At 50.4% G+C, this 25,393-nt stretch overlaps 1 protein-coding gene across 1 annotated transcript in view; it reads left to right on the plus strand.

The window, feature by feature from the left end:
* The window catches only part of NOVA2 (NOVA alternative splicing regulator 2), a 32,467-nt gene extending 23,532 nt beyond the window's left edge, over positions 1 to 8,935 (plus strand). The window contains exon 4 of the mRNA XM_070387482.1: positions 1,993 to 8,935. Coding sequence (XP_070243583.1) covers positions 1,993 to 3,075 — 1,083 coding nt within the window. The 3' untranslated portion in view covers positions 3,076 to 8,935. The remainder of the gene's footprint in view (positions 1 to 1,992) is intronic.
* The last annotated feature ends 16,458 nt before the right edge of the window (positions 8,936 to 25,393 follow it).

Below are 25,393 nucleotides of genomic sequence, written 5' to 3' on the forward strand. Positions count from 1 at the left end.
AAATTTCAATAGATCTTAAAACTGTGGAAAAGAAAAAACTACTTGGTACTTAACATGTAGCATGAAGTTCAGTTCTGGGTTGGGAGATTTATAAACAGGCTTTTCACCAACATGAATGTCCAGGGGGACATTCAAAAGTCATATAGAACCTGTGACAGTTCTTCATTTCAAGGAACTGACTCTCACATTACTGTGTGCAAACATCTTTGGGCCTGCCCACTGAATGCCCGCATCTGCCCCCAGTTGTTTGGGCAACCAAAACCACTCCCACAATTTCCCAGACACCACTGGGGTCAGGTTTAGGGGTTAAAACAAAGAGGCAGAGATGAGAGCTTCCAAGGATTGAACCCACAGGTCTGGGGGGATGTGAGAAGCACTGGAAAGGAGAAGCACTGTAGAAATGCTCTTGGAGATGTGAAAGGAGACATTTGGTTTTGAAATATACCCACTGGTGTTAAGATTGATCCTATTTGTAGCTGCAAAGGATGGGCTGCTCTACAGCTGAGAAGGGGGACCATCATATAACATGACCAGTTTTCTCCATCTTCTCTGATGTAAGCTTTGTTACCATCATTTCACAGATAAGACAACTGTATAAGATTGCTAAGGCTATAAATAACAAGGTTCCACGAAGTAGGTGGCTTAAACAACAGAATTCATTCTCTCACGATTCTGGGGGCTAGAATTCTGAGCTCTAGGTGTTGGCAGTGTTGGTTTCTTCTGAGGCCTCTGTCTTTGACTTGTGAATGGCTTTTTATTCTCTCTCTCTCCTTTTTTTTTTTTTTCCATACCTCATGGCTTGCAGGATCTCAGTTCCCCAGCCATGGATTGAACCTGGGCCATGGCAGTGAAAGCCCAGAGGGCCTTGGCAGTGAAAGCCAGGAATTCTAACCACTAGGCCACCAGAGAACTCCTCCTGTTTCACATGGCCCTCCCCCTTTGTGTGTCTGTGTCCTAGTCTCTTCTTATAAGGACACCAACCATATTGGATTAGGGTCCATCCTAATGACCTCTCTTAACCTTCAAGGCCTGTTTAAAGACCCCATCTCCAAATCCAGTCATATTCTGAGGTACTAGGGGTTAGGACTTCAAGAGGTGAATTAGGATCGATGGGAGCAACAATTCAATCCATAACAACAGAAAGGTTAATCCAGGTGACCACATCATGGGGTGGAAAGCACAATGGAACAGTAATCCATGAGGCTGCACTTCAGTTCCTTCCGGGTAACCTTGGGGCAAGTCCCTTCACCTCTTAGGCCTCAGGTGGCTCATCTGTAAAGTGAAACTAATGATGCCCTTTCTGAGGCTGGGAGTCAGAGTACTTAATGATATAGAAGGACATGGGCACCAATGCAAGCTTGGGGCGGGGTCCTGGTGGGCTCCCACTTGGTCAGCCATTAAACTTTTAGGTGCTGGATGTAAGGAGGACCCAGGGGTCCCAAGGACAGGGTGGCTGAGAGGCTACCAAGGGGAGTTGGAGTACTAGCTCCTTTTTTCTTTTAACTAATAAATATGGAAATATTTCAGTATTTCTGCACTATTATTTTTACTTATTTTCTTTTAGCTGTGCTCCACAGTGTGCAGGATCTTAGTTCCTCCATCACTAATCAAACCTGTACCCCCTGCAGTGGAAGTGCAGAGTCCTAACCATGGACCACCAAGAAAGTCAATATTTCTAACCAAGGACTTCCCTGGTGGTCTAGGGTTAAGAATCCATGCTTCCACTGGAGGGGACACAAGTCCGATTCCTGATGGAGGAGCTAAGATCCTGTATGCTGTGTGGCCAAAAAAATAAATTTGAATTAAAAAAATTTTTTTTCCTAACCCGTAGGACCATACTGGTGCATATCCAGGGGGCTTGCTGGGTCTGATTTTGGACACTTGAGAGCCAGGGGTGGGAAGTACCTTGAGACGGCCAGTCTTAGACGAATATTGCCATTCAGTCTTCGATGACCCCGCCCCTAAAGACCCTCCCTCTGGCTCCCCACGCAGGCCAAGCTGATCGTCCCCAACAGCACGGCGGGTCTGATCATCGGCAAGGGGGGCGCGACCGTGAAGGCCGTGATGGAACAGTCGGGGGCTTGGGTGCAGCTGTCCCAGAAGCCGGAGGGCATCAACCTGCAGGAGCGCGTGGTGACGGTCAGCGGCGAACCTGAGCAGGTGCACAAGGCCGTGAGCGCCATAGTGCAGAAGGTACAGGAAGATCCCCAGAGCAGCAGCTGCCTGAATATCAGCTACGCCAACGTGGCTGGGCCAGTGGCCAACTCCAACCCCACCGGCTCGCCGTACGCCAGCCCCGCCGACGTGCTGCCTGCCGCCGCCGCCGCCTCGGCCGCCGCCGCCTCGGGCCTGCTTGGCCCGGCGGGGTTGGCGGGCGTGGGGGCCTTTCCGGCCGCTCTGCCTGCCTTCTCGGGCACCGACCTGCTGGCCATCAGCACGGCACTCAACACGCTGGCCAGTTACGGCTACAACACCAACTCCCTCGGCCTGGGGCTCAACTCGGCCGCAGCCTCCGGGGTCCTGGCCGCCGTGGCCGCCGGTGCCAACCCTGCCGCCGCCGCGGCCGCCAACCTCCTGGCGTCCTACGCCGGTGAAGCAGGGGCCGGGCCAGCCGGAGGGGCTGCTCCGCCTCCACCGCCGCCGCCGGGAGCCCTGGGGTCCTTCGCTTTGGCCGCGGCCGCCAACGGCTACCTCGGGGCCGGGGCGGGCGGTGGGGCCGGTGGAGGGGGCGGCCCGCTGGTGGCCGCTGCGGCCGCAGCGGGGGCGGCTGGGGGCTTCCTGACGGCGGAGAAGTTAGCCGCCGAGAGTGCCAAGGAGCTGGTGGAGATTGCGGTGCCTGAGAACCTGGTGGGAGCCATCCTGGGCAAGGGGGGCAAGACGTTGGTGGAGTACCAGGAGCTGACAGGCGCCCGCATCCAGATCTCCAAGAAGGGCGAGTTCCTGCCAGGCACGCGGAACCGGCGGGTCACCATCACGGGCAGCCCCGCGGCCACGCAAGCCGCTCAATACCTCATCAGCCAGCGGGTCACCTACGAGCAGGGAGTGAGGGCCTCAAACCCCCAGAAAGTGGGATGAGGCCTGCGGTGTGTGCTCCCACCTGGCTCCCTGCCCCTCCTCCTCCTCCTCTTCCTTCTCCTCCTCCCCCTCCCCAACTCCTGACCTCAGCTCGGTATAGTCCTGCTCCTCTTGGGATGGGGCTGGGGTAGGCCTGACTGCACTCCCCCCCACCCCTTTTCTGGTAGTCATAGGCAGGATTGAGTGATGGCTGGGGATGAGGCCAAGAAGCTCCCTCCCCAGCCCTGAACTGACCCCTTCTTTCCTTCCTCCCTATGCTTGACTGGGCCTGACCCTCCTCTCCCAGGGCCCAGGTCTGTGTGATATCTGTATATATTGCATTTTGTTGATTTTAATAGAAAACAAAGCGTTATTTTCTCTTTTCTTTCCCTCCTTTTTTTCCCCTCCTTTGATAAGGATTTCCCCTCCCCCCTTTATAAACTTTTTGTTTCCATATGGGAGGAGGGGAGGAGCCTCTGGGTCACCTAGAATGAGGGGCCTCCCCAAAACAACACCTGCCTCTCCTGCTTTCAGCTCCGGATCTGAGGGACATGATGGAAGCAGAGGTAGCAGAGGAGTGTGAGTTGAAATGGGGTATTTGGAGCAAGGACCCCAGAGTTCTAGATTTTCTCAGCTACTCTCCCTCCCTGCTGGAGTTGCCCCTCCTAGGTGGGACTTTTCAACTCTTTTGTTGTCAGGTTGTATGGGGGGGTGGGGGAGGGGTGCGGTGCTGCTGGGAATAAGGCCGGCTCTGGGATTGGGCCAGTCTCGTGGGCAAGACTGGCACTGGCAAGAGGCTGGAACAACTTCCTGTGGCATCTCCTATGGCTTTTCCTAGAATAATGGGTATGAGGTCTTTGTTGTGATGTCACTGAGTCAAGTACTTTCCTGGGGTGCTTCTGGCACTTTGTATGATGTCCCAGGAAGTAGTTCCCCAGAGGTTACTTCCTGTGATGATAGGAGAGACAGGTACTTCCTGTGATGTCTCAATGAGCCTTCCTTGAAGGTTACTTCCAAGATGTCATAGGGGCATGCACTTACTGTGGTGTCTCTAGGTTACTTCCTGTGACATCATCGGGATGAAGCATGTACTTCCTATATCAGGCCATGGCCAGTCACTGATCCTCCTCTACCCACACCCCTCCGTGGTGGGTTTTGGCCTGAGGGTCTTCCTAGAAGAAGAATAAGGCGTGGGACTTGGATCTAATCTGGAGGACTATAAGGAAAAAGACCCACTATTTTCGGGGTCACCTCCATCCAAACACACCAAGTCAGAACTCACCTGGCAGGGAGGGGTGGGAGATGGAGCTGGTGAAAACTGTTAAAGACCCTCTTTCCCACCCCCGCCTTTTGTGTGCATGCTTGTGTCTGCGTGGCTTTGTTTCATTAAGTCTGGTGAGCCAAATGTATGGTGGCTCTGTCAGGCCACGGTGGCCCAAGAGAATGCAATGAGCCATGGTAGGGTCCCTTGAGCTGGAATGCTTTGTGTGGTCTAATGCATTAGATTGACTCGTGGTTTCCGGCAAACTGGAGTACTTTGGTGGTCTCTGATGGATCGGAATGTTTTGGTGCTCTCACCATAGGCTCTGAGGATCTAGAATGTTCTGATGAAGTCTGCCAAGCCAGGCAGCCCTGAGAGTTGGTTTGAGAGTGGCTCCTGGGCACTGCGGCTGTGGTCAGCTCTAAGGCCTTGTTGGCAGGCTGAGATTTCAGGGCCTGACAACCCTATGGACTTAGGAGAGCTGAGACCCATCTCTACCCCATCCATCTCCCCCTCCCTCATGGAGACCACCTCCACTTCCTCCAGCCCAAAGCAGGGACCCTGGTGCCCTGGTTCCATCATCAGCATCTCTGGGGGAGGGGCACCCCCTGCCCACCCTCTCCCCCAATTGTCCCCCTCACAGGTCTTCCAGACCCTTCTCTTCTCCATGGCTTTGGGGGAATCCGGCCTCCTCGTCTCTCTCCCAAAAAAGGAGAGGAGAAAAGCCAGAGACAATTCCTACCCCTAAAGCCTGGAAGGCCCCTGCCCCTTGCTAGAGAGCCACCCCCAAATCAAAATGTGAAAATCCCTAGAAAGCAATAGCCTTCAAGGTACCTTGCACTGAATTTCCCACCACAGCCCTGATGGGAGGCTGTAGCTTGGGCACTAGGGTGACTTTTTCCATGCCCTCTTCATCTCCAGGGTAGGGGGCAGGCCCCATTTCCTCATCCTTCACCTCCCATCGCTGCTGCCGTCACCCCTAATCTCCAGACTAAACCCGGATGGAGATTTGAGTGCCAAAACAATTCTTGATGTAACCTTGTACATATCTTCTGCAGTTGGGGGCTCTTGGGGTAGGAGGTGGAGGTGGTCCTACGGGCCACTGCTCCCCTCCACCTCTCAAAAGACCTTACAGTATTTCACAGCATCTCCACCCACATGTGGAGACTGCAGTATCGAGCTGGAATATCCCCCCCTACAACTCCCCAGGCCCCGATAAGCAGGGGAAGGAGCCAGGAAGAGGTGAAGTAAGGTCTGGGAGTGGGGAGGTGGGATTTGAAAGCACTCATTTGCATATCATTTGCATCCTCAGCTGCCCTTCTAGTTTGTTAGATGCTTTCTGTAGACCTATTTCTGGGTCCCAGTCAGTGGGATCCAGTACTCCTCTCACACAGACACATCTCTGGAGGCTGGGCCTCCTGAAAAGTGTTCCCTTGGGGTATCTGTGTGACAGCCCCCTCCCTGTTCACATTTTTCGGGGACCCCCTACCCCACCAGCCAGGGCTATCTGAAAGGTAGTTTGCTAGCTCAGTCAGCTAGTTCACTCACTGTGTTGGTGAGTGGAGAGCCACACATCTTTCTCCATTTTACCACTCCACTGTCTTCCCCATCCCTGGAAAGTCCCTTCTGCAATCTGACCTCAATCTTTTGTGCTGCAGTTTGTCTAGAGGGGACGCAGATGTGGGGTCAACGATGGGGAATCATTGAAAAACCCATCACCTTTCCCCTCCCCCACCTTCCCTGTTAGCCAGTCAGATCTGAGAGACTCTGAGTGGCCTCCCTGCACCCTGCTCTTCAGCACCCAACCGGTGCTTAGTAAGTGTTTGCTGCATTGAATTGTTTCCTTGTTCTTCCCTATTTGCCCTCCAGCCCCCAACACCCATCCCACCCAGCATTTTCCTCCTGCTCTGGTTCCCTAAGTCTTTCACTTTCTCTCCCCGTGGTTCCCATTGTTACCTGTCTTGTCTCTATCTTTGTCTATGTCTGTCTTTTTCCTCAACTCTCAACCCTCTCCTTTCCTCTGTTTCCCATTAATTAAAAAAAAGTGCCAAACTTCCTTGGAACTGAGCCGCTCTGGGGGGAGGGAACCTCAGATAGAGGGGAGGAAATGGGACCATCTCTCTTTGAGGAGGCCCCTAAGAGGCATTGAAAAAAAGTCTGTGGACACTTAGCTCAACTGGGTCTCCCTTCCTCACCCCTCCCACCCCCAAGTTTTCTTAGAATCTTTTGTAAGAAAAAACAAAAGAGAGAAAAAAAAAAAAAAAACTTCCCTTCATTTAACTCCTAATCTTTTGGATCCCCCAATTTCCACCAGCCGGGGAGAACCCCACTCACCTCCTTCAGACAAATCCGTAGAAATTGGGGAGGGGGAGACAAGCTCAACCCCTCCTCTGCTGGCCTGAGGGATGGTGCCAACTGGATTTGAGAGAAGGACCTCAAAGCACTTATGACAAGACGGGGTTCAATGTGCCAAATTCACCTCCTTCATCCCCCATCCCAAGGGGCTCTGAGCCAACCTGCCCCAGCTACCTTCTTTCACCCTGTCCCGGCCATCTCTGCATGGGCAAGGAGGCTTCACTGCAATAATTATTAAGGGATCAGAAGGCAAAGATCGTGCCATCTTTATCTGCCCTAATGCCTTGTAGGTGGGAATTATGAGTAGCCCAAATGGAGTTTGCTAAGAGTCGACTTAATAGACAGTGGGGGACCTATACTCGGAAGAATACGGTACCACTTTTCTCAGAGTGGTATTTCTTTTCCCCCTTCCTAACCTGAAATCACTCAATATCCCCTTGTTCTCTTTCTACTGCCTGTTCCTCCATCCCTCTCCCTCCTGATTTTGTTTCTGATTGGTGGCCTGCCGTTTGGAAAGTGAGAGGATTCCCCCGCGCTGAGTATTGCTCTTTCAGTACCAGGAATAGAGGCTGTGATAGACTGAGCGGTGGAAAAAGATGTTAACTAAGAGTGGCGATGAGTTTGGCATTTGGGGCGTCCAGGCTGCTGATTTGGGTGAACACCGATCACCACAGTCAGGCAGGCTTTCGCTGCTGGCCACGCACCTGCCGCCCTGCCGTCAGGAACCCCAAAAGCTGGTTGTCTCGAAAGCCTGAACTGGATGTTACGGGGGGGAGAACCGGAGCGCGATGCCCGAGTTGGGGCGCTGCATGGCCGGGGAGGCTGGTCTTGGCCCTCGTGGAGTCGCGACAGCCAGCCCTGCTATCGCGATTCCGCTCCACTGCAGTCAGCCGCCTGGACGCCGTAGTGGAGGTGGGGGGCGGGGGGCGGGGGTGTTCTCTCCGCGGTGCCGCTGCAGGTGTGTGTATGGTGTCAGTGCCCTCTGCCCCTTGTGTGGGGGATTGCTGGGTGGCAGGGAGGGAGTTGGGGACAGTCTCGGTGGGGGGTGGGGGTGGTGAAGGCGGCTGGTTTTTAACCCCTTCTCAGCCAGTCCAGGACACTCTTTTCTCCCAGAGATAACTGCGGGGGGGAACCTCCTTATCCCCCTCCCTTCCCCCTTCTCCTCCCCTCCCCCACCCCCAAAACCACCAACCTCTCATCTTCTAAGTGACTCCATCACCACCGGCCACCGGGACCTGCGGCTTCATTGCTCCAGCCCGCCCCACTCGACCGTCAGACTCGCTCATCGAACTCTTTTTGATTAACCCTTTCTGTGTTCATCCCACGGAAAACTGTGTGTCCGGCGGGGGGATAGGGGGGAGGCGAGGGGCAATGGCTACCTTTCCTCCATCTCCTCCCACTGCCCTTGCCACCCCACCCGCACCCCATCCCATGCCCCACCCCCATCCCTCACCCCTAGGGTCCTCCCCAGCCTGGGGATAGAGACCCTTTATAAATACTATGCTGTTTGGCTTCGTCCCTTTCAAAGGCAGGGTCGGGGCGCGGCTGCCTCCGAATGGAGAGCTTACTCTGGCCCCACCGCTTTCTGTGGCCCCCTCCACTCCCCACCCCTTCATTGTAAATAGTCACTTTTGTACTGGTTTGAGCCAGGGGACGTGGGGAGTCATTTTTTTTTCCTTTGTGTTGGCATCTCAGGCCACTGGAGGCATGGCCCACATCCCAGTTTGATTTGGGAGAATCCCAAGATGTGTCCCCTCACCTGCCCCCAGTGCTGAGGATTTCAATATATCAGTATTAACTCCTAAAGGGATGGGGTGCACAGATCCCCTGGCAGGGAGGTGGGAGAGGTGTGGAAAGGATGACTCAGTTTTCCCCATCTATGAAGTGGGCTCATCCTCCAAGTTCAGTAAGGAGCCTGCATGAAATACTGGTGGAGTCAGAGGAGTTAGAATCTCTTTCCCCTTTCTCTGGGACAGATAGGGGAGGAGAAGACTCCAAAGATAGTCCAGGCTTGTTCCCTGTCTTGGAAAGTGGGGGGAACTGGAGGACCTCTAAGGCTCCTGGGATAACCCCAATCCTTAGATTCAAAGCCTGAAGCCCAGGGTTGGTCCCCTGCCTGCTGCCCAATTCCCACATTCCGCTTCTTGGGCCCAGACCATCTGCCATGTGGCCACGCCTCCAGTGCCTCCATTCAACCCCTTCTAACTGATTCCTTCCATCCTCTGCGACCAGAGACGCCGCCCACCCCACCACCCACCACCCACCTTCAGAAGCTCCTGGCTGGAGCCCACTGCCCTCCCTCTCTCCTCCCCCCATTGCCATGCCTGGGCCATGCCCACCCCCCACCTCCCCACCCACCCCCCAGTGTCCGTCGTGTGACCTAGTGCACCATGTATTAGCTTCCATGGCCCCACCCCGGCCCCCACCACACCCCCTTCCCCCACCCCTGCTCCCTCGGCGACTTCACCTTTTTTTGCCGCGATAAACGCCATCTCAGCATCTGTGTCTAATGTTGTCTTTTTTGCTTGACATCACACACTCCTTCTTAACCCATCCCCTTCCCTCTCCCTCCTCCCCCCACCTCCACCCTCATCCTGAATTCTTTCCCCCTTTCCCCCAGGGCTCTGGGCATCTAAGGGAGGCGGGTGGGGGGACCCCTGAGGATGGGCCCCAGAGTGGGGAGGGGAGGGACAGATTGTTCTCTCTGGACTGGGTGAGCCCCCAGAGCAAGTGTGTCTGAAGGGAGCCAGTGATACAGGTTTAGCTCCCAGGACCTCAGTGTCCAATCAGGATTAACACCACCACTACCACCACCACCACCAACACACACACACACACACATACACACACACACACACACACACACACACACACACACACACACAGCATAGCAAAGGCACAACCCCAAGTAGAGTCAGGAGAGCCCAGGGTTAAGGTTTTGGAGTCAGGTGAGTTTAGATCCCAGTGCTGCTATGTCACCTTGGGACTTTGAGGTGCTGAACCTCCGTTTAACATTTCTTAAAAATATTATTTCTAGTAGTTTATGCTAGAATTCACTAAAAAAAAAATTACTGAGCATCTACTGTGAGAAAGGCACTGTTCTAGGTGCTGAAGATAAAGCAATTAGCAGAAGAGACTCTAAAATAGCTCTCCCTTCCTGGAGCAGACTTCCTACTGGGATCTGGAATTCTTCCTTAGCCCAGAGCCCGGCACATGGGACTGAGAACAATTCAGGAGTTGCAAACCGTCGGCCTGCAGGCAGGTCTGGTGCACACATCACCTCATTCAGCCTGAAGAGGATTTCCTGTGAATTTGGTGCCAGCATTTAAACCTTGGGAGACTTCTCCTGCAGATGGGCCCCCCTTGAGAAATCAGATGTGGTCTGAGTGTTGATTGTCACCTGGTCATTATGGGCGGTGAGGCAGTCACCCGCACATCTGGGGCAGGTAGTCTCAGCCCCCTTACTGCCCATTTGTGTCCCACGCCTGGCCCCTGGATGCATTTTTGTTTGCAACCCGTGTTGTAAATGTTTAATGCTAACATCCTTACACCTTGGAGGTGTCAGAGATGCCTCTTGGCAGGTGATGATGTGCTGGGCAAGAGGAAAGATGAAGTTTGGGGCGGAGAGACAAAAAAGATGGGTTTAGGGGCTTCCCAGGTGGCGCAGTGATAAAGAGTCCACCTGCCAATGCAGAAGATGCTAGAGACCTGGGTTCCACCTGAGTCAGGAAGATCCCTTGGAGTAGTAAATGGCAACCCACTCCAGTATTCTTGCATGAAGAATCCCATGGACAGAGGAGCCTGGCGGGCTACAGTCCATGGGGCCGCAGAGAGTTGGACATGACTGAGCACACACACACTGTAATTGTGGTGTGATCAATCAGGGCACCTCACTTCCTCTCTCTGGGTCTCCATCTCCACATCTGGAAAACACCTAATCAAACTGTACTTACCTTCTGGAATATTCCAGAAAGACTCCAAAAGCAAGTCACTTCATAGTACCTGATACATGGTACTTAGCACATCATATTCACTGGATTATCCCTTCCAGCTGAAAAATAACAATAAAAATGATTCTAGAGGAGGGCAGAAACCAAGAGACAGGATGGGAGGAAAAAGGAGAGTGAGGCTAGGACAAAGTAAGAGATATCCATGGGGATGAGGAGCAAGGCAGACATGGAGAGGCATCTTCAACTGCTTGGGGGTGTGTTTTTTCATTCATTCACTCATTCATTCATTCAACAGACATTTATTGAGCACCTACTATGTTCTCAGTCCTGGGGACATGGCAATGACTGTGATAAGTCACAGCTCTTGTGTGTACAGGCTGAGCATCATATCCCCAACTCTTAGCACATAGTATAGATGCTCAAAAGTCTCTGGTCCCTTGTGCCACAGGCACTTCTGGTCCTGGCCTCTGACCTTCCAGGATTATCTGATATTCAGAAATATCACCAAGCCAGGCCCATTTTCAGGAAAAGTAAAGGAATTTTCCACCAGGAACCTGGAAACTTGGAAGGGTTGAGGGGCTTGGGGGCTGGGAGGTGGAGTTTGGTCTCAGTTCTGCTGTGTGACTTGGAAAAACTCTCATGGCCTCTCTGGTCCAGGAGATGGAAAAGAAAGGAGATGAAATCGGGATGAAGGTGAGTAAGGGGGCATTCCTAACTTCCCCAAAGGTTCTAGATCTTCTCCTCTGGTAGGGGAGGGGTAGAATTGAGGGGAGGAACCTCGATGAGAAGAGAGACGAAGAAAGAAGATGGAGGAGTTGCCTGGAGGAGAGAGATGGCCCTAGAGACAGGGCTGGGGTGGGAGGATGGAGGGAGGAGGGGGCCTGGGTGGGGATGTGGGGGAGAGGTATCGGGTGGCTCTGAGAGGCCATTACAAGGTCATTGAGAGTGAACAGTGGCAGAGGTGGACGGGCAGAGAGGGAAACCAAGCGCAAACCGGAAGCGGAAACAAGGCAGAAACAGAGATGGAGACAGAGTTGCCAGATGTAGCAAATAAAAATCTTGTATGTCCAGTGAGATTTAAACTTCAAATTAAAAAAAACTTAAAGTTTCTTAAGTATAAGTATATCCCATGCCACATTGGGGCCATCCATCTACTAAAATATTAGTTCTTAAAATATTAGTTCAAGGGTGGTCCTGTGCACTTCCACTACAGGAGGCATAGGTTTGATCTTTGGTCAGGGAAGATTCCACATTGCAGTGTGGCCAAGTTAATTAAATCAGAAGGGTTTTTAAAATATATTAAGTGTCACTGGGCATCCTGTATTTTTATCTGGCAACCCTAGAGGGAGGAGAACAGAGAGAGATCTGAGTAACCACAATAAAACCAGAGGTAGTCAGAGGAGCTGGGTCATCCAAGTCCACCGTCTGGAATCCTAAATCCAGCATGCCTGGCTCGCTGCCTCTCTATGCCCCTGGGTCTCCATCTCTGTGTCTCACTATCCTTAACTCTCTGTATCTAAGGCCCCCTCTTTTTCCCAAAGCCTCCCTCTCTTCAAGCCTCCCTCTGATGCCTCCACTCCTCTTAGTTCTTCAGCTTTCCACTACCCTCAGGAATCTGCCTCAGACATCAAAAGTGGTTACGTCGCCATTGTCACCCTTTCCCAAGTCAGCAGGGGATTGGTCTTTCAGGGTAAGACCAGAGGGACAACTGACAGACGTGAGGACTGCATCTAGGGTCACAACTTCTTCCTCGGGCAGGGCTGTTGAAGTTTGCTGGGTCTAGGCTTTGGGAAAAGAGACCTTCTGTAAAAAGAATGCTCCATCATTCTTCTGGGAAACTTGGGAGGTGGGAAGGGCCTTGGGGATTCCGACAAGTCAGAGACCTCCCTCTCCAGCATCCTCTCCATCCTCCTGCCTCCAACTGCCATGCCTTCCCGCGTTTAGTTGCTAACGGGTCCTCTCTACCAACACTCCCACTCCAGCATTCAGGGAAGGTCTCTGTGTCACTTTCTGCTCCCCTGTCCTTGTCTCTGCTTATGCTCCTCTCTGCCTCAGCTTACCTTCAGTATTTCTCTGGATGTCTGTCTCACTCAGCACATCTTCCTCCTTTCCATCGCTCTTTCTTTTTTCCTTTTCATTTCATCCCATCATATCCCTGAAAGGTCTGTCTCTCTCCTAGGCTCTGCTAGAAGACGAGGTCTCAGCATGCCTCTCTGATCACTTTTCCTGTTTCTGCCTGTGTCTGGCTCTCTTTATACCTTGTCTCTGTACCTGCTATTGCTCAGTGACAGCCAAAAAATTAAGCAGAAAGAGGATTATTAGGTGGCTCAGATGATGAATTCGCCTGCAATTCAGGAGACCTGTGTTCGATCCCTGGGTTGGAAAGATCCCCTGGAGGAGGGCATGGTAACCCACTCCAATATTCTTGCCTGGAGAACCCCCATGGACAGAGGAGCCTGGCAGGCTACAATCTGTGGGGTCGCAGAGTCGGGCACGACCGAGCAACTAAGCACACACAAGGGACCCAGGCAGGACCTGGCAGAAGAAACAGCTTCCAGGCAGGAACTGCTCTCCTCTCCGCGATCAGGAAGCCGGCCACTGGCCCCACAACCACACCAGCTCTCCCAGACATACACTGGCAAGGCCTGGGCCTCGTGGCTGCCTTTCACCCCACTTACCTTGGTTGGAAATTCAAGCTTCCCGCGAAGGCATCTGATTGGTGAAACCTAAACCTCCGTCCGGAACGCCCAACCACATGGCATTCTGGGAAATGTAGTTTTTAGCTTGCCAGTCTTTGCAATCCCGAGAAAGCGCGGTATGTACGTTATGTATGTTAGTCGCTCAATTGTGTCCGACTCTTTACGACCCCATGGACTGTGGCCCGCCAGGCTCCTACGTCCATGGAATTCTTGAGGCAAGAATACTGAAGTGAGTGGGTGGGGGGGGGGGGGAGGGGGGAGTGAAGAATACTAGTATGGGTAGCCATTGCCTTCTCCAGGGGAACTTCCCAAGACCGGGATCGAGCCCAGGTCTCCTACATTGCAGGCAGATTATTTACAGCAGAATGAAATAGCTAAAACTAAGTGGAAAAGATGTTGAGGGGGTCCACCGAGTCCCCATTGTTGCACCCACTCTCTCTGACTGTCTCTGTTTCTATGTGCATGTGTTTCTAACAGTCTTTCTGTCTCTTATCTGGTTTTTGTGTTTGGGTGTTTGTTGCTTCTTTTACACCGTCTGACTTTATTTCAGCCCGTTCTCTGTTCTCTTTCTTCATTGCTGGTTTCCCCGCCTCCCCTTCACCTCTTTCCCCCATTCCAGCTCCAGTTTAAGGGAGTTTCTTTCTTGACCCACACCCCATTTACGTTGAAGTGGAGGCTCAGAACTATAGGGAGGGAAGATATGGGTGCCCTTCCCTCCCCAGTTCAACAGACAAGCTAGAAAGAGGGCCCGAGTTATGGAATTTCTCAGCTGCTCTCCCTGCAGGTGGGAAAATCCAGCCCCAACAGGTGGGCAACGTGAACTGAAAGAGTTTGGTGAATTCCCAGCCTGAGCTGGTCAATTCCCAGCTGGGTTGGCTGCAGGGGTATGGAACACAGCCCAGTCTTCAGTGGGTCAGATGTAACTAACAACTCAACCTGCTTCCTGGAAACTGTGGCGGCCTCCACCTTCTACCTTTTCACTGTTCTTCTTCCCTTACCCAATGATCTTAGAACTGCAGGGAAATGGAGCTACATCCTTCTCAGGAGGCACACAGTCATTCCAGAAACATTTAATAAGTACCTACTATGCGCCAGACATTGGGCAATAGAAGACACAACAAATTTCCCTATCCTGAGGATCTTACACTTTACTGGGGGAAATTGACAATAAGAAGGATAAATAACCAAATTATACAGTACACGAGATGATAACACATGTCATAAAGAAAAATGAGGCAGAGAAGGGAAATAGAAAGTGCTGGAAGGGAGGGACACTGTGATTTTCAATAAGGTGAATAGAAAGGCTTTATGGAAAATGCAACATGTGATCAAAGACCTGAAGGAGAGGTGGGAGCAGGTCTGTGGCTATCTGGAAAAGAGCATTCCAGGCAGCGGGAACAGCAAATGCAAAGGTCCTGGGGTAGGATGTGCTTAGAGAAGGTGTGGGATAGCAGGGAGGCAAGAGTGGCTGGGACAGAGTGAGCAAGGGGAGGGTGGAAGGACATAGGGTCAGAAAGGAGACAAAGGGGGCCATGTTATTTAGGGTCTTGTGGGTCAATGCAAGACTTTGACTCCTAGTGAGAAGGAAGCCATGGGAGGGTTCTGACCAGAGGGATGTGAGTTGACTCAGGTTTTAACAGGATCACTCAGACCATCATGTGGGAAACATTCTGCAGGGAATGGGGAGTAAGAGAGTAAAATAAACAGGAGAAGCCCAGTGAGAAGGTGACTGCTATAGTCCATGTGGCTGGATCAAATGCCCGCTCTGGAGATGGAGAGGAATAGTTGGATAGCACATTCATACATGCTCAGTCACTCAGTCATGTCCAATACTTTGCAAAACGATGGACTATAACCCACCAGGCTCCTCTGTCCATGGAATTTTCCAGGCAAGAATACTGGAGTGGGTTGCCATTTCCTACTGCAGGGGATCTTCCCAACGCAGGGATTGAATCCACATCTCCTCTATTGCATGCGGATTCTTTATCACTGAGCCACCGTGGAAGCCCAATTGGATATTGATAGAATTTGAAAGTAGCACTGACAGCATTTACTGGTAGACTGGATTTGGGAAGTGAAAGAAAAAGAAGTCAGGGAGGACTCGAAGTCACATAAAGTGCTTAGGACTGGAGTTCCAGTTAGGGTCAGGAATAATAATAAGTGTCAGGCTAAAGCCTAAGGTTAAGGATCAGTAGCAATCAATATCGGAGAAGGCAATGGCACCCCACTCCAGTACTCTTGCCTGGAAAATGCCATAGACGGAGGAGCCTCGTGGGCTGCAGTCCATGGGGTCACTAAGAGCGACTGAGCGACTTCACTTTCACTTTTCACTTTCATGCATTGGAGAAGGAAACGGCAACCCACTCCAGTGTTCTTGCCTGGAGAATCATAGAGACAGGGGAGCCTGGTGGGCTGCCGTCTATGGGGTCACACGACTGAAGCGACTTAGCAGCAGCAGCAGCAATCAATATTGGTGGAGTTTGGTTGGGGTTGAAAACAGGGTTAATACTCAGGTAAAGACGACAACTAGCCCTGGTGTATGGGTTATGATCATGGTTAAGATTAGGATTTAAGTGTGTACAATAAGGGTAAAGATGAGGGTTAGGGGTAAGACTCTGGTTATAGCGAAAACCACAGTTAAGGCTAGGATTATGCTAAGATTAGGACTGAACTGGGGTTAAAGAGAAACCCAGATACAGACAGAAGTGATCAGAAATCAGAGAGAATTGGGGGAGAACTCAGAGAGACTAAGGGATAGAGACTTAAGAGAGACAAGGGAACAAAGATGCAGGGAGGACCAAGACAAGGGGAAACAGAGGGATGGGAGAGAGAGAGACTAACAGGGAAGTATAGAGACCCCAGGAGAGTGGACAGAGACCTAGAGAGAAGGGGACAGAGACTGAGTAGGGGTGAGAAGTGAATCAGAGACAGGAGGAGACTGAGATCCAGAGAGGGATGAGAACAAAGATGGAGGGAGGGGATGGAGAATCAGAGGGAGAGGGAGATGGGGGAGCCCACAGATACCCAGAAAGGTGGAGGATAGAGACCCAGAGAGAAAAAACCAAAAACAGAGAAATCCAGGGTGGAGTGGTTAGAGGTGGAGCCCAGAAACTCCCTCCTCGCCCTCACTTTTCCTCTTTTTTATTGAGGTCTGACTGCCCCCACCCCACCCTACACACACACACACACACACACTCTCTGAGTGGTTCTGAGGAATGTCTATATGTAATTCACTTGTCGAGTTTAATAGATGAATTGTCATTTTCTTTTTTTGTTTTTTCCTTTTTTTTGTTCTATATCTTAGAGGCAATGGGAAGGAGCGTACCCAATTCTGACCACACCTCGTTAAAAACAAAACAATCATAATCTTTTCCTCTCTTGCTATGGATCCCAGGGATTGGGTAGAACTCTGAGGATGAATATAGCAGACACCTGTCCTTTGGTGAGGGTTATCCCCACATCTCCACGTGCCTGTAGCTCTTCTCTGCCCACCAGAAGGTCGATTCCTGAGATATTTTTGAAAGGTCACTTACGGACAAGGGGGTGGAGGTGGACAGAGGTCTGGGGGGCGCGTGACCTTCACTACTTCTGCGTACACCACTCCAAGACCCCGAGATTCATGTGGCTCTAGGAAATGGTGTACCTCGCCAACCCCCCACAGCAACGCCTTTCCAAGGGCAAATACAGTCTCCAGGACCCACATCCATCCAAAATAGTGACTACTCAAGGTCTAGGGCAATGAGGGACCCGGAGAGACGGTGGGGATGTAGAACGCAAGAGGACAGGACATGGTGATAGACTGGGAGAGGTACCGGATAGGCGTTCCTTGGGCGGATTTGGGCGGACCCAGACCTGGAATTGACAGGGAGGCGTGACTTAACGAGTTTATGTCTGGGATTGGAGGAGCGATGAGGGGCGTGGCCAAATGGTTGTGGGCGTGACTAAGGAGGGCAGGACTTCAGGACAGGGGAGGTAGCTGACTTCTTTAGCCCTGGGATTGGGGGGTTGAGGAGGGGGCGTGGTTCCGGGCCTTGCCCGGCTCGTGCTGGAATGGGAGAGAGGTTGCAGAGGGTTAATCTTGTAACTCGGAGAAGGCAATGGCAACCCACTTTGTAACTAGTCCGGGGAGTGGAAGATCCGGAAAGTATCGAGGTGGCGGTTCCAACCTCTCAGGAATGCACAGGATGATGAACATAATAACATCCAACTGGCACACGATGAAGCACCCAGAACACACTGCATAATGACACACTGAATCGAATAGGCCGCCCACATTGAGGAACCCCCACCACAAGCTGAGCCCTATGCCTGACACCTGACAAGCACCATCTCCTTGAATAATTCCAAGGCCCTGTGAAGTAGAAACTATGATTATCTCCATTTTACAGAAAAGGTGGCACAGAGAGGCTAAGTTAACTTCCCCAAAGCCGCCCAGCTGGTGAGACATGAGGTTGGAGGTGAAGCCAGTCAACGCTTTGATTTACTAAGACTCGAATACTCCCGCGGAGTCCTGGATCACCGAGATTAACTTGGAGGGATTCCTGGCTCAATGGCTGAAACCACAGACTGCAGGTTTGTCTCTGACTACCTGCGTGATGGTGGGAAAGGCAGTTTTCCTCTCTGGTTCTCATTTTCCTGTCTGGAGAACGAGGATCACCAAGCACCTTCCCAAGACGTTCCTCCCTGGGTTGTTGTGAACACCGAGTTCGTGCTCCTAAAGCACACAGAGCAAAGCACGGCACACACTAAATCCTCTGTAGATGTGAGTTAGTATAACTAGCCGTGCCTCCGGTGACCTGTGTGAGGGGCGCGGCACAGACCCAACCAGTCTGCACCTGAGCATTTCAGATGTGAACCCCCTGAAATCACACACAAAATTGCATATGTTTCCATACAGTTTTTATAAGATTCCCCAATGGTGAGAGAAGCACAGAGGTAAAGACAAAGACATGACCTGTCTAAGCAAGGGTGAAAGGGACCTCAGATGATATCACTCTCTGCTTACAACTCCCACCCCCACCTCAGAGGTTCGCACTTCAAGTCCTCACTAGCCACGTGGTCTGCAGAGTCACACTACACAGACCAGCCCACCAGCCTGATCTAGAGGGGACCTGGACTCAGCCTCACTTGCTCCCCTGAGCCCCCATTCCCTCCCCCAGCACTCTCTCTGCTCATCAAATATATCAAATGTTGTCTAGTCTCAAGAACCTTTTGTATTTGCTTTCCCCCTTCTTTCCTACTCAAAAGCACAGAGATGTTGGGACTTCCCTGGGGGTCCAGTGGTTAAGAATCTGCCTGCCAATACAGGGGAAATGAGTTCGATCCCTGGTCCAGGAAGATTCCACATGCCATGGGGAAACTAAGCCCCTGTGTCACAACTGAGCTTGCACTCTGGAGCCCATGAGCCGCAACTGAGCCCACGGATCGCAAGTAGAAAGTAGCTCTCATTCGCAGCAACTAGAGAAAGCCCGCTCACAGCAAGGAAGACCCAGCACTGGCTATATATATATAACATTTATAAAGTACAGGGAGGTTGACACTCCTAACATTCTACCTCAAACTCTGCCTCACCCCACCCCTCTTTAACAAACAGTCTGTTTTACAAAGCTTCATAGCACTTAATGCTATTCGTTCGTTCGTTCATTTCAATATGTCTTTACTGAGTGTATGTGCCAGATGCTGTTTTAGGCGCAGATTCAGCAGTAAACAAGACACACGCCCTGCCTTCACCAGGGGTCACCTTTGACATCGTAACTATTCGCTTATTTGCTGGTCTATTGTCTTCCTCCTCCCACTTCACGCCCAGCTAAAAGGTTTGCTTGGTGAGAATGAGAATTTCTGTCTCCCATCTGATGGTAGGCACTTTTAAAAAATGTTAAAATGTATCCTAAACAGGATCTTCACATAGCCTCCTAGGGTTATCCCATCAATTATTATATTTGGTAATGACAAAGGGGAGAGGGAGTGTACACAGAGGTGAGATCTAGGACATCACCAGTGACAGACACCCTGATGTCCTGTGTCCCCCCCATGTGACAGCCCTCCTAGCACAGAAGGACAGGCTAGCACTATGTACTATGATTGCTCCAAATGCCTATATATAATTATGAGGAAGTTATCAGACAAACCCAAATTAAACGACATTCTACCAACTACTTAGCTGTCTTAAAAAAAAAAAAATCATGAAAGAAAAAAAGGGGAATTGTTGTCAATTAAAAGAGACTGAAGAGATACAACTAAATGAATTCTAAATTGGATCCTGGATATAAACGAAAAAATCAAACATTGCTATAAGACATTATTGGAAAGTTGGGATGATTAGGACATTTTAAACATGTATACTTTTAAACGTAATTTTTATTACTTATTTATTTCATTTTTGGCTGCACAATGTGGCATTCGAGGTCTTAGTTCCCCGACCAGGGGTGGAACCCACACCCCCAGCAGTGGAAGTGTGCAGTCTTAACCACTGGACCACCGGGGAAGTCCCCATTGACCACTCTCTGTGTCCCTACCCTCTATTTTTTTTTTTTTTCTATAGCACACAGCCTTACCTGAGATATATTTCACTTGTCTATCTTATTCATTTTCTCTAGAACATTCCAGCTCCCTAAAGGCAACGATTTTTGTATTTCTTGTTTGTTGCTTTATCTTTGGCACCTGGAACAGGGCCAGACATGAGTTAGGTAGTGAGTAAATATTCATTGAATGAATGAGCAAATATTCCTCCATCTCTCAGTGCCTGCACAATCTCTTCTGCTCTGCCCAGAACTCTTCTACAAATCTTTAGCAAGGGAATAAAATTTGAAATGATGGCTAAAACTGTGTACCTGTTCTAATAACTTCACCTGTGTTGTCGGCCATCCTCCACAAAACAGCCTCAGAGTAGGGGGTCTTCAATGCTCTTCCTTTTTGTGAAATGCAGGAAACGGAAATCCAGAGGGGTGACATCACTTGCTAAAAGCCACACATCTGGAAGCAGCCATGCCAAGATTTAACTCAAGCCCTCTAGCCACAGGGGCCACACACCCAACCACTTTATTTTCCTTTCCTGCCTCTCATTTCCATCTCTCTCTCCTGGAACCTCTGTCCCTCTCAATCCCTGTGAGGGTGAATATGTGCCTTTTTCTGCACACCTGGATTCAAGTCCAGGCTAACTGGATAACATTGATGAGAGATGTCACTTCCCTGGGCCTCAGTTTCCTGCTCTGTAAAATGGGAATACTACAACACCACTTGACAGGGTTGTGTTGAGGGTTTCCTGAACTGCACAGGCCATCACCCAGTAAGTGGAGACCATGAGGACGATGGCCGTGACCTCCTTGGTCTCTGGGCATCTCACTCAGGTCTTCATCTCCCCCATCTTGGTCTCTGCACAGGTGTGTCCTTCAGTCCCTTTGAGATTCTTTGCTGCCCCTCTGTGTCTCTCCCCCTCTTTCTCAGGGTTTCTCTTCTCCTGACTTACCCTTGTTCCTGCCCACCCCTCTCTGGAACCTCCCTCCACCCACTCCATGAGCTGTTTTTGGCAGACATGAGCCTGAGATGGAAACTCACAAGTAAACAGGGCAGCTGTGGAGTCTGGTCTGTTGAGAGTGGTGAGGTGGAGCTGTGGGGGTGGAGGTTAGATCAAGTAAACACCAGGCTGATGAATTTCTCATCAGTATCATCTTTGACATTCTCTCAATACACAACAGCAACCGCACCCAAAGCGACTTGTCTGAAGAGCCATGTCCTTCAGTTACTTATCCCATAAAACATGGCAGGGTCGGGGGTAGGGGTTGGAGAAGGGATGGGGGTGGGGTGGGGTGGGGGTGGAGGAAGGATAGTCATAGCCCCAGTAACAAAGTCCTAGAAGAAAACAATCTGGGCAAAGATAAATAATAAAGAAAAAATACTGGGAATTCCCTGGCTGTCCAGTCGTTAGAACTCTGTGCTTCCACAGAAGCAGGCAAGAGTTCGATCTCTGGTTGAGGAACGAAGATCCTGCTTGCCCACCTGGGGCAGCCAAAAAAAAAAAAAAAAACCAGAATATGAAGAGTTTCCAAACAATAGGTGAGGTTGTTGGGGGAGTCACAAAACTGCTGCCCCAAGGTTATAATCAATAAGAATCCTTACTGATTCTCAGACTTCCTCCAGATGCCACAGCTGCAGCGACCAGAGTGACTGGGTCCCTGGGTCCGGCCCTGCTGGACACAGGGAACTTACGCCTCTAGAGCTGGAGATCTCGGCTGTAACTTTATGGAGAACACTTATTGTAGAGGACCCCTACACCTGTGATGGTTCCTTCCTCCAGGAGCCTCCTCGTTCTTCCACAAAGCAGAGCCGGGGCTCTTTTGCCTTGGGGTAGTCCATCAATGATTGACAGTTCATTGTCATTCCAATCGCCCCATCCCTTCTAGTTTCCTACCTTATTCTGACCCTGGGCCTGGCAAGTCCCTCTTGCTCAATTTGCTTTTCGAGCCCTGGGTTTGTGTTCCAGCCTACCACTCACCAGCCTTGGACAAGCCCTGAGCCTGTCTGAGCCTCTCTTTGCTTATCTGTAAAATGGGGCCATTGCTAGACCCTACTTCACAGGATTTGGGGAGGAAGCAAGGAAAGCACCCAGGTAGAGTCCTGAGCATGGTCCAGGGCCTAAGAAGATGCTCAGTAAATAAGTGCCCTTGAGATTATTAGCTCAGGGACGTCCCTGGAGGTCCAGTGGTTAAGTCTCTGCACTTCAAATGCAGGGGTTGCAGGTTCAATCCCTGGTCAGGGAACGAAGATTCTACATGCCCTGTGTGGCATGCCCTCCTCAAAAAAAGAGAGAGATTATTACTTTAATTGTGTCTTAATTATCATGGCTAACATCGAATAGGACTTACCATGTGGCTCAGTGGTAAAGAATCCACCTGCCAATGCAAGAGACACAGGTTCGATCCCTGTCTAGAAGACCTCCTGGAGAAGGAAATGGCAACCCACTCCAGTATTCTTGCCTGGGAAACCTCGTGGACAGAGGAGCCTGGTGGGCAACAGCCAAGGGGTCACAAAAGAGTTGGACAGAACTTAAGCAAGTAAACAGCAGCAACAACACTGAATATCCATACCCCACAGCCAAACTGTGCTATTTACAAACAGTCGCAGTCTGTGCCCTGGGGAGGCAGATTCTTACCCACTGGACCACCGAGGGATATAATGTCTGTCAAAAGGAAGTCCTCAGCAGACTTTGTTCGGACTTGGCTCTCTGACTAGACCGATATGATACGAGCTAGTGAGAACAACCCCACTGCCTTTATTCAACTGACAACAACCAGAGGAACATCTTAAAACGTATTTCTCATATGTCCTTCCCCTGCCTGTACCCTTCAGAGGTTCCCTATTGCTCTGCAGGCAAAGACCAATGGGATGGTCTCAGTCCTTATAACAGGTTCATTATTTTTGTAATTTTTTTACATGTACACACTACTCTATTTATTTTTTTCCTGCACTGGGTCTTCATTGCTGCACACAAGCTCTCTCTAGTTGCCAAGAGTGGGGGCTACTCTCTAGTTGCGGCGCACAGGCGTCTCATGTCGTGGCTTCTCTTGTTGCAGAGCACAGGCTCTAGACACATGGGCTTCAGTAGCTGTGGCTCAGAGACACATTAGCTGTGGCTCGCCGGCCCTAGAGGGTGCAGGCTTCAGTAGTTGAGGCACAAGGGCTTAGTTGCTCTGCAGCATGTGGAATCTTCCCGGACCAGGTATCGAACCTGTGTCCCTGCATTGGCAGGCAGATTCCCAATCACCGTGCCTTCAGGGAAGTCCCACAGGTTCTTAACTAGGTGAGATCTGACATCCACTATATCTAACATTTTAAGATGTCCCTTTGGTATTCTGAAATTAAACTCATAGATAATATAGCCCACCAACATAAATTTTATTTTCCAAAATTAATGTCTAAATTAATACCAAAATTAATATTTTCCAAAATAGTCCTAAGTGAGTAAGTGAAGTCGCTCAGTCATGTCTGACTTTGCGACCCCGTGGACTGTAGCCCACCAGGCTATTAATAAAAAGGGAACAATTTATAATCAAATAATTGTCTATTTTGGTCTAGAGATGCTCAGGCATGGCCACTCTAAACAGCAGCTCTTCAGGCAGATAGCATCTCTGTGTAGACTCACCACGAATGAGACAGGAATGATCTGCGTGTTGTTTGGACAGTCACCACAGTTAACAGCACGTGGGGTGATGTGGCTTCTAGAAAGAGTGAACAACTCTGGGTCAATTTCTCAGCGAATCAAGAACAGGCAGGCCATGATGGACACAGACGTTGCATTCCAGGAAAGGTCAGTGTACCTTAAAATATTCCAGAAGCACTTAGTGTTTATATGTAAAATATATAGCTGAAATATATATATATATAAATAGATATATACATATATATAAAAATATATATATGTAAAAATGTAAATAGCTGAGCTCTAGACTCAGTTCATCATAAATGGGTTTTCCTACACATATGGGTGTCCAGTGGAATGTAATTGTTCTTTAGTTACTCAGTTATGTCCAACTCTTTGTGACCCCATGGACTGCAGCCCACGAGGCTCCTCTGTGTCCATGGGATTCCCCAGGCAAGAATACTGGAATGGGTTGCCATTTCCTTCTCCAGGGGATCTTCCCGACCCCAGGATCAAACCCTCGTCTCCTGCATTGGCAGGCAGGTTCTTTACCCCTGAGCCAGTGGGACAGAGGAAAGTTAAATGGAGTCTGAGACAGACCTTGTTGAACGGATGGTTGAGACATTCAGCATTCCTGGTCCCTGGGTCTTACATCTAATCACACCTCCAATCACTGTATCAAACTCCCAAACACCCCCGTCAATTCCAAAACATCTCCTAGGGGAGATCACAGTCTGATAGCGGCCCCTGCACACTGAGCTGGCCTCATCTGGGACCCTCACTCCATTCTAGCCACCCCTTCCCCCTTGCTGTCCCCAAACTTCATGCCTTCAGAGCTTGTGTTCCTTTTCCTGGAAGATTGTTCCGTGTAGTCTCAGCTTCCAGGCCCCCTCTCCCAGTCCAGGCTATCTATTAATAGTTGACTCTTTATGGTCTATTGATTCTCATTTGCTGGCTGTTCCCCTATTGGACTGCTTGTTCATGACACAGGCACAAAGTAGCTGTGGTCGCTGCTGAGTTTTTAGAGCCCAGTATAAGGGGCCTCAATGATTTATGTGTTGAGTGATCAAGGGGACCAACTGGGAACCACAGATGGAGGAAATACTCCTGGAGGTGACATGGGCCGGAGACATGAAGGTCAGGAAGGATCTGGGACAATATACCAGCCCAAAGGGGAAAGGTGGGCATTCTAAGGGAGACTGTGCCATACCAAGGTTCTCTGCTGCTTCTCAGATCAACTCCCAGTGTCATTCTCTGGGGGCAGACCTGGGTGCAAATCCCTACTCTGCAATATTCCTGCTGTGTGGCCTTGAGTACTCTCCATAACCTTTCTGAGCCTCATGTCCTTCTCTATAAAATAGAAATGATGGTATCCACCTCCTTGAGTGGTTACAAGGTTCAAAGAGATCATTTTTGTAAAACATTGAACACTCTAGTGTGCACTTAGTAGATATTTGGTGAGTAAGTAGCTCCTAGTTCCAGATGTGATAAAAAATGAAATTTTAACCCCAAATAGGTAGGAAGAGCATTTAGCTTTGGAGTCACATGGCCTTGAGTTAAAGTTCCAGCTCTGTCACATACCTGTTATCTGGGCCACTGAGTTTTCCTCTCTGAGCTTTAGTGACTTGTCAATAAAATGGGATCATAAGTGTGTTACCCGCCTGGCATTGCTGTGAAAATGAGATCAGATTGTGAATGTAACTGTGCAGCACAGTGTCTGGCTCCTCGTAAGGGGTTATGTTGTTATGATTAGGAATGGCTCTGGGGTGTATGGAGGGAGCAGGCCCCCAGCCCTGGAACAAGGAAGGATGGGGGTGGGGGCATTTGCAGACATGAAGTTTTGTTGAAAGGACAGAAAAACTGAGGCCCAGGGAGACGGGTCTTTCCAGAGGTCACAGAGCACCTTGCAGGCCCAGCAAGCACCAGAGACAACAGGAAA

Source organism: Bos mutus, chromosome 18, assembly GCF_027580195.1.
Source record: "Bos mutus isolate GX-2022 chromosome 18, NWIPB_WYAK_1.1, whole genome shotgun sequence".
NCBI lineage: Eukaryota > Metazoa > Chordata > Mammalia > Artiodactyla > Bovidae > Bos > Bos mutus.